At 40.9% G+C, this 9,120-nt stretch overlaps 1 protein-coding gene across 23 annotated transcripts in view; it reads right to left on the bottom strand.

Moving 5' to 3' along the window:
- Positions 1–2,884: 2,884 nt before the first annotated feature.
- SCRIB (scribble planar cell polarity protein) overlaps positions 2,885–9,120 on the bottom strand; it is a 115,243-nt gene continuing 109,007 nt past the window's right edge. For 22 of the 23 annotated variants that reach the window (XM_084282428.1, XM_084282436.1, XM_084282429.1 and 19 more), the window contains 2 exons: positions 8,695–8,746; positions 2,885–3,317 (listed from right to left, as the gene is read on the bottom strand). In XM_084282428.1, the coding sequence (XP_084138554.1) occupies positions 3,157–3,317; positions 8,695–8,746 (213 nt within the window). In that variant the 3' untranslated portion in view covers positions 2,885–3,156. Of the gene's footprint in view, positions 3,318–8,497; positions 8,533–8,694; positions 8,747–9,120 lie in introns of all 23 variants that reach the window. The other variant, XM_084282424.1, reaches the window with a different exon arrangement.

Raw genomic sequence — 9,120 nt, 5'->3', positions numbered from 1 at the left:
ACCATGCGGGTCTCATGCCTTTCTTGCCTTATTTCTTAAACATGTCAACTGAGAGATCTTGTGCTCCAAGAAAAAAAAAAAAAAAAAGTCCTTGAAAAGCTGTCAGCTCTGTTCTGCTCTTTTAAGCCTTTAACCCTTCTGCTCAGGGGCAGTTTTCTAGGGGGTCCCATCCAATAATTCTTTAAGCAACTGGAGGTTTGCGCTCCTAAAATTCAAGATCTTACCTCAGGATTTTGAATTCCACCAGGGCAGGGTAGTAATTACTGCAGGTCCCGTAATGCTTCTATTCTGGTTGGGCTATCACCTGCATTAAAAAATATCCTCAATGCACTCCAAGTGTCTCCTCCTGGACTGTTTAATCTTGCTGTGCCACTTTTCCAGTAAATATCAGGGTGGTTGAAGCCCCCTAGCTGGATCAGGCCTGTGAGCATGAAGCTCCTTGTTTGTAGCTGAAGTAAGAATGTTTGCTTGGCCCCCAGTTTTTAGCCATAAGCCCTCAATGTGTTCATCACCGTTTTTAAAGACAGGTCCCCCTCTGCTTCCCCTCTTCCTTGCCTGTCCCTTCTGAACAGTTTATAGCCACTGACTGCAGCACTCCAGTCATGTGCTTTATCCAACCAAGTTTCAGTGACACCAATTAGATCATAGTTTTCTAGCTGCACAATGGCTTCCAACTCCTCTTGTTTGTTACATGTACTGGCAAAAAGACACTTAAGTTGGGCTGTTGTCCATGTCACTTTTTCAGGTGAACATACCCTGATTCCTTTTAGGCATTTCACAGGTGTTTGCTTCCCTGTTGATTCCTAATATACCAGAAGCCCCTGGCTGTTCTCTATTACTCAAAACTTCATCCCCTTTCATGAACTAGAAGCAGGAAAATTACCAGCATGATTGCTAGATTATACGTTTGCTAATCATCAGAAAGAAAGTGTTGGTATAGAAATTGCAGACTTCACACAGGGCAAACCACATTAACTAAAGGTTCTAAAATGTAAAGTAAACTTTATTATCCTTGAACCACAAAATAGATTTCTTTGGTTGTACAAATTTCACTAGTTACAGTCTTGATGCGCTAATTTTCCCTCAGAGTCTCTCAGGAGAGAAGGGGAGAGAACCCAGAACCTGGCACCAGGTATCACAAAGGGAAAGAAAAAAATCACGTTAGTCACCAAAACCAATCCAGGATTGTTTCCAAAATTGCTCTTGTTAAAAAGCATATGCTAAAATTAGATTTTAAAAAGGAAAAGCTCAAATTGCTGATGATGGAAGCAGCTATAGCTGCAGCTTGAGATTATCTGAGTTCCCCCTTCAAAGACCTGTAAAATTAAAACATGAAGTCAGTTAAAAATGATCCACTGGATTTTGGCATGAAGGGAGAGTTTCAACTATAAAAAAAATGCATCCAGTCATACAGCAAATATACAAGCAGAAGTGCCTGCCACTCCCAAGCCCCATCCAGCCACTGAGAGGCTTAAGATACAACTCTGGTCTTACTGATGGACTGGTTCACCAGAGAGCACCATTGTATCTGTGTAGACAGATCAAACTACTGTCAAGTTCAGATGTCTTTCTCTCTATTGGAGGCATTAACAAAAACAAACCAAAACAAACAAACAAAACCCAAACAGACAAAAACAACCAAAAAAAAAAAAAAAAAACACAAGAAAAGAAAAGGGATGTTTTACTTCAGTAGTGGGCAGTAGAGCAGCAGAGACTGATTTCAGAGCAATAAGCGGTGTCAGTCTCCTCCACAAATGCAGAGGTCACTTGATACAGACTGTTCATGGCCCTTTCATGGAAACCAGGAATGACACTCCTGCTCCTTTCTCATTTTTATTTTTCCTCCTGCATGTATTTGCCCCGTTCTATGTGGGCAGGGGCCCGAAGACAACAAGCTGGCAGAAAGCAGAACCGTGTAGTTATTGCAAGGCATAGGCCAGATCCATCTCACTTCATTGTGCTCCCTGCCTAGCAGGCACTCCTTGAGAGTCCCACACTGAGCACCCCTCATAATATCACATTTCATTTCACAGCTAGTGGGCAACACAATGGAGTCACTTACTAGTATCCTCCTATCTGTAAGACCCTATTACTCCTAACTTGACCCCAGCAATGCCATTTCCTACCCTTCCCCATTTCTTGAATCCTAACCCGCTACCTTATCTGCTGTTTACACCTCCTACCTCTGCCACCGCATCCTAATCCCCAACTACCCTGCTCTCTATTGCTGTCACACATGCACACTGCTATACCCTTGCTACACCTTTTCTACTCCTTTCTCATTTCTGCCGCAGTTCACCAAATCAGACACAGTGGACAGAAGACAGATACCTGGCCTCCTCTGACACTTAGAACAGCATGCAGGTAGAGTGGTTCACGCTGCATGCACACAATTATGTGTATCTCTAGGTAGGTACCTGTCTCCCAGAATAGCACAAAATACTGTCAGGAGCAGTTTCCTACATGGGACAGATTGCTGCACTCACAGAGGCAAGTGAAATGGAGCTGATGCTTCCTAGAGCTGGCACAGGCTCCTGCTCGTTCAGTCATCTTTGCTTGAGTCAGTTGTCAGTGTCAGAGGGAGGCACTTCACTGAATTATTTTTTTTCTTTTTGCCTCCAAGCTACCTACTTCCATACACTCCCAAAAGAAAGTGAGGTGACACAGTGTGGGAGGTGGAAGGAGATGCTTCTTGGCAAAAGACTGGAAATTAAATAGGAGCAAAGGCTGGAACTTCCTTCTAATTCATACCAGAGTAGAAGCTCCCATATTAACTATTTAAAAAAATATCCAAGTTGAGGAAATAACAGCTGGAGCCCTACACACTCTTACACTCATATGTTCTCCGTCCTATCCCCTCCCTCCCCCCCAATATTTACAGGCTAACAAACTGCAGCTGCCCACTGTCCTACCCACACCTCCTCTCAATTAGCCATCTTAGTCTAGTGTTGTCCTATTTTGTTTAGGACACGCCCCAGTGCACTATTGGGTGAGAAAAGAGGGTGGTTCACAGCCTTAAACGAAGTTAGTTAACCACAATGCTCCCTGGGGTGCTCAGTTCCCATCCAGAGTCCAGGAGGCAGTGCTGTTCCTGGAGCACAGGAAGTTCAAGAGCCCTGTGTTGGGCTATTCTATCACCCAGGTGCATCAGATCATCTACGTTGGGACAGCAGTCTCCAGACTGCGCCGGCTGTGTCGGAGTTTGCGTTTGCTGCTGTACAGAGCCATTTCTTCAAGTGCTGATGCAGTAGGTGTTGATGAATCATGTGTTAGTAATGTTTCCTCTTCCTCTGGCTGCCCATCTTGCTCCTGAGGAACTGCACAAACAACAGAAGTCAAGATTTTAGGAGAAAGTGTCAGGTTAAGTGTTTAGCTGATACAGTTAACGATGACAGAGGGATATACCCAGGTACTGAATTTGAGACAGTGCTGGAGTCTTTAAGATGTGATTAAGTAATACCATGCCCAGAACTTTTAGGTGACCTGTACCTAACCTAAAGTACTGCCTACTGTGGAGTCTGGGAAGAAAGTCACACAGCTCAGGTGATATCTGCCCCTAACACCCAGGATTCACTGAAAACAGTATGGAAGCACCAAGCTTTAGGAAAAAATCAAGTACACTGAAGAGACTGAGGTGTATGTTAGTGCGCTAAGCATTTTGCTAGTTTCAAAGGAGTATCAAGCCCTGAAGAGCAGTATGAGGACCAGGATGGTATGCAGTACCTACTGAGAGAGGTGAGCATTTTGGCCTGGGTTAATGTTGAAGTTGCATGACTGAAGTCCCTTCTGTGAATTTAGACTTCAACTTGGGTCCCCCACCAAAATAACTCACCAGAAAATATTCTGGCAGGACTGACCCTCAGTTAACTTGGTCTCAGGCCTTTCAGGATGTATTCCACATCTGAAGTACACTGCTGTTAAGTGTCTCCTTACTCTCCTGAAAAGAACTGGTACAGCTTACCCCATGTACTTTTACATACACCTGGAATATAAGCCCCTTGTGATAATATTGCTTGAGCATCTACTGTGAGATATTTGTGTTAAAAGGAAAAAGTTTCCTGAAGCCCCAGAATTTTTCCTTCAAGTACAAATTGGCTCCTGAGAAGCCTGCCTGAAGTCATTGAATTTAATAGAGAACCTCAAATACAGAAATCCATGAATATATATCAGATCAAAGGTGCACAGTCTGCTGATGCTGAGTTGTACCTGGTAGGCCACCCTCTACTCTAGAGCCATGTTCCAAGATGTAATGTCACCTTAGTTACACTACCCACATTGGAATATTTGTTATAATCCAGAAGCCTTCCTGAACTAATAACTGTAGCATCAACCTGTTGTTTGCAAAGGCCTCAGAACCAAGTGAGCATAGGTGACAAAACTGGTATCTTGAAAGGATTCTGGGATTGACAAATAGATGACTGACTTCTGAACAAAGCAAGCTGGTATAAAACAAAAGCATTGACAGACATGCAGATAAATTCAAACTGGGGAGAGGAATCAATGTGTCTCAGAGGGAATTCATTGCTCTTAGACCACTAGAATTTCTCAAAGGAGTTATCAAACATGCAAATATTTATGATCTCAACACAGTCTACTGGACTTTTAAAAAAAAAAATTAATCTTCAGCTAAAGCTCATAGGATAAGACAACACATCCTTTAGGGTATAAATAGATAAAGCATTGACAAATTGTAGGAAGAAATTACCGTGCATCACAAAATGGAGTAGCTATCTATAGTAGGGTCAGGTTTTGGTAACTAATGAGGAGTAGAAGTGATTATGACTGCATTGAGAAAAATTGCTGATTATTCCAAGCTGTGTATCAGAGTAGTCAAATGAAACTCAGCTACAAAAAGTGTACTAGGATTTTACAGAGTTGACTGGGCAATAACAAGGAAGGTGAAAAACTACTGCAAATGTGTATAGATTCAAGAAAAAAGCAAACACCTCTGAAATTAAAGGCCTCTGGCTTATAAAATGTAACACCACAGTTTGTTGTAGCCTGGAGTAGTTTTCTGGAAAGAATCATGTTATGCTTCTTTTATGTTCTTTTCTTGGCATTCCCAGTAGCTCATGTCAGACTATCCCAAACCTTGTTCTGACATATATGTCTACTTCTACAGTTGGATGAAGCTTAAGCTCAAAAAAAAGTAGTATAATACTGATTGTGCATCAAATGCAACATCCTTAAATAGAAATCATGGTTCTGCATCAATTCTATAGTCATTAGGAGAAGCTTTCTGAAAACAATGCAATTCTCAGGAACACAGTTTCACTTTTGATTATTAGATATCAGAAAAGATGGGAGAACATTAGGATTCATTAGAGAAACATTAGAGAAAACATTCTGCTACTGTGTAACTCTTTATATACCTGCATTTGCAATAGTGCATAGTGATGGAACTCAGTACCACAAAGTGTCAAAAAAGATGGAATAAGTAGTTTAGAAAGACTAGATAATTTTTAGAGGATTATTCCATTGATAATCCAGATACAGTATCTGGCTCAAGACATCCATAATTAATAGGTCATTGAAGAAAATCGAGAAGATTAATGCAAGCAAGCTCATTTTCTCTGATTGTTACTGTCTTTCCCTAATTTACATAATCATTCACAGCTAGAGATACTGACATATTCTGAACCAGTACAGCCTCCCTTATGTCCTCCCTATCCTGACAGAAGTCAGAAAACAATGGAAAGGAACACATGCATTGCAACTTGTATGAATCTAGAGATTCTAGATTTGTGAAATTTTGACATTTTTGTGGTAAAGAATCTGTAAAAAATAAGTTTGGAAAGCAAAAGGGTGGATGCAGTTCTTGGGACCAGAGAGGTGGCTGTAGAGGCTTGATGAGGTTAAACTAACATACAAGAAGAAGGTAAAGGGATCATCCATGTTTCCCACATGTATATGAGCTGCTGAGCTGTGTCCTAGGCCAAACTAGTAATACAAGTAGTGATTGGACAAGTGTAGGACAAGAAGATATCTTTCCCATGTAAGTTGCTGTAAACATCAGACATAACAAAGACCATGAGGAGAAAAATAACTTCTTGAATATCATAAATTGGTGTTCAATAATTAGAGCAATAGAAAGTTACAAAGGATGTATTTATGAAACCTAACGGTTATACGATTGGAAAGCAAAAGCCACTGGCTGTAAGTGATTTGGAAAAGCTGTATCATAAAACAAGAACCTAGCATGGTCCCACCCTAAAAATGCTAGTACATAGTTCATTATCTTCATGGCCTCTTAACAGCCTTGGATTTAATGTTTTTAAACACATTTAAAAGATGATGGTGGGGGACTACTGCAGACCATTAAGTCAGACCCAAGAATGGAAGGGACTGTTTCTTAGAGCCCATCTGCAACGAGCAGAAAGAAAATCACAGAATGGTTGAGACTGGAAGGGACCTCTAGAGATCATCTGGGCCAACCCCCTACCAAGCAGGTTCACCTAACACACGCTGCACAGGATGGCATCCAGGCAGGTTTTGAATGTCTCCAGAGAAGGAGACTCCACAATCTCTCTGGGCAACCTGTTCCAGTGCTCTGATCACCCTTACAATAAAGAAATGTTTCCTCATATTCAGCCAGAACTTCCTGTGTTTCAGTTTGTGCCTGTTGCCTCTTGTCCTGTCACTAGGCACCACTGAAAAGTGAAATGTTGTTTTGAAAGATGTAAAGAAGAGAAATATGCTAATGCTTTCCTGCAGTCAGCAGTTAAGATTTCTTGGAGTTTCTATTATATTGATATTCTATCATAAAGGTTAGGAATTGCTTATGAGTTTACAATATGGTCAAACAGCCATAATTCCATGATCAAGGAAAATTGTGATTATATCCCCAATGCATGTAGAGGAGTACAGAGAAGAGGTGTCACTAAATGTAGCAATTAGACATGACTAAAGCTGTATTAAATACATACTCCTTTAATTTTTGGTAATAGGTTTTTCCTTCCTTTTCCCATTACGGTAAAGAAAAATACAAATAAAAATCACTCCAATTATCAGGAATTTTCTCAGTTAAATATTTTATTCCAAATATTGTCTCCACATATTCTGAGAAAAATATCTAAAAAGAGGGGAACACAGGACCAGCAGGAGGCTGGAACTGTTGCTGAAAAGGAGAGGTTTTTGAGTCCCAATACAAAAAAATGCCCAAAAATCAATGTATGCTTCATGAATTATTTTTTTTTAATCTATACACTGACTGAAATGTTGCACTTCCCAGAAGAATGAGATGGGAAAAAAATGGAAACAAAGAAAGAAAGGAACAAAAAAAATTGAGAGCTTTCAGGTCATTCAGGTTGGAAAAGACATCTAAGATCAGCTAGTCTAACCTTTGACCCATACCAAGAGAGTGCAGCTGCATCTTCAGCTGCTATTCTTCCAAATCGATTTTGGAAAACCTGCATCCTTTTTGGTGTATATCATAGCTTCATACAATGGTAACTTAAGGATTAAATAAAAATTAAAGACCGGCTCAAAAAAAAACCCAAAACAATAAAACAAAAAACTCTTAATAGAGCACCACCATTTTTCTTTATGGCTTCTGTTCTCTATGAGGATGCAACAGACCAATGACAGGCAATAGTGAAGTCTGAAACCATTGTGCAATTCCTGATTATTTCTCGATCCTTCTATGACCTGTCTTATGCAGGTTATGGAGACTAAGTGAATGAATCACCTCAAAAGTAAAAAACAGAGTTGGGAAGTTTGCATAGGCATGAGAAATAGATGCTACTCTCAGGAAAGTAAGCTTTTGTTGAACATCTCTACAGCAGAACCTCCTCTGGAAATGATTGTACATTGATCAATGTACATTGAAATGAATATAAATGTAAATGAATGTACGTTGATCAGCAATCTGGAGTGCAGCCTTTACCAAGAGAGAACCGCAAAGATAAAATTGCAAGCTTAACTGTTTCTTGTGTAAAATAAAACAAAAATAAATAGATGTGGAATAGGCAGAAAAAAACCAGCACCAACTGTTGAATGACACAAAAATACTATTAAAGAGGAGGCAGGCCCTGCTGAGCTCCACACTACTCCTTGAGCCACCTGAAATGATGTGGAAGATAGTCTGAGCGTGTCTGTTATAGCTGGGAACAGAAAGACATACTGTAGCTAGCACAGTCTGAAGAGTCAAAGCTTTAATTAGTGTTTATTTAGGTGACCATGCACAAAGATCCACAAGGTGACCTGAAGAGTCACTGGGCTACATCCAAATGCTCTCAAATCCTAAACCAGAATGACTTTAGTTGTTGCTGCTTGCTGCTGGCAGTGAGATTCTTTGCTTTAGCAGAATGAGCACTAGGAAGACTGTGAACAATGGACATTATCCACTGCCAGCAGGTGCCAGAGGCCAAAGCTTCCCACCCATGTTCTACTATCATTTGTTACTCCAGAACACAAAACAGGAAGGAGATTAGGCATGCTTGTAACACACAATTCTCAGCAAATTAGCCATCACTGAAGTGCAATGCAGATATCCTACCCAAGACTGAATGTAGCAAGTTTCAAGGTTTCATTCTAGAATGGACAAAAAAAAAAAAAAGGAAAAAAAAAGTCATTTCTTCAAGCAGCAAGAAGTTGAAGTCCTTGGGGATTCCATAAGCGGGCAAAGGCAAACTCTAGAACTGTGATGGGACACAAGTAGTATCACAAAAAAGAATCCTCTGGCCATCAGCTTACCTGAGTTATTTCTGTCATCTATGTATCTGAGGTCATCAGCTGCATCGGGTGACTGGAAAAGAGCAGAAGACAGAAGCATCCATCTCTGTAACAGCAGTGCCAGGTAATTCCCCACCTCCAGCCTTCCAACACACTACAGAGAACTTTTTGCCCTCAAAGGCTCTGGTAATAAAGCAGCCAGGGCATGACCCGCAGTGAATTTACATGATTACCCCCCAACTCCCCAACATGAGGGTTGGACCCAATGATATCCCAAGGTCCCTTCCAGCCCCTACAATTATGTGTGTGATTACACATTAACCTTTTGAGCTGAAGTCAACCAGCCCAGTGTCTGAATTGTGAGATTAGAGGTGTGTCAGTGCACCACATTACTCTCCCATTACTTTGTATGGGTAGGGAGGAGGGGATAGAAAGTGGCAGGAAAGG

This window comes from Netta rufina (genome assembly GCF_964035555.1).
Source record: "Netta rufina genome assembly, chromosome: 2".
Classification (NCBI taxonomy): Eukaryota; Metazoa; Chordata; class Aves; order Anseriformes; family Anatidae; genus Netta; species Netta rufina.
This window is presented reverse-complemented; position numbering and strand designations above follow the sequence as displayed.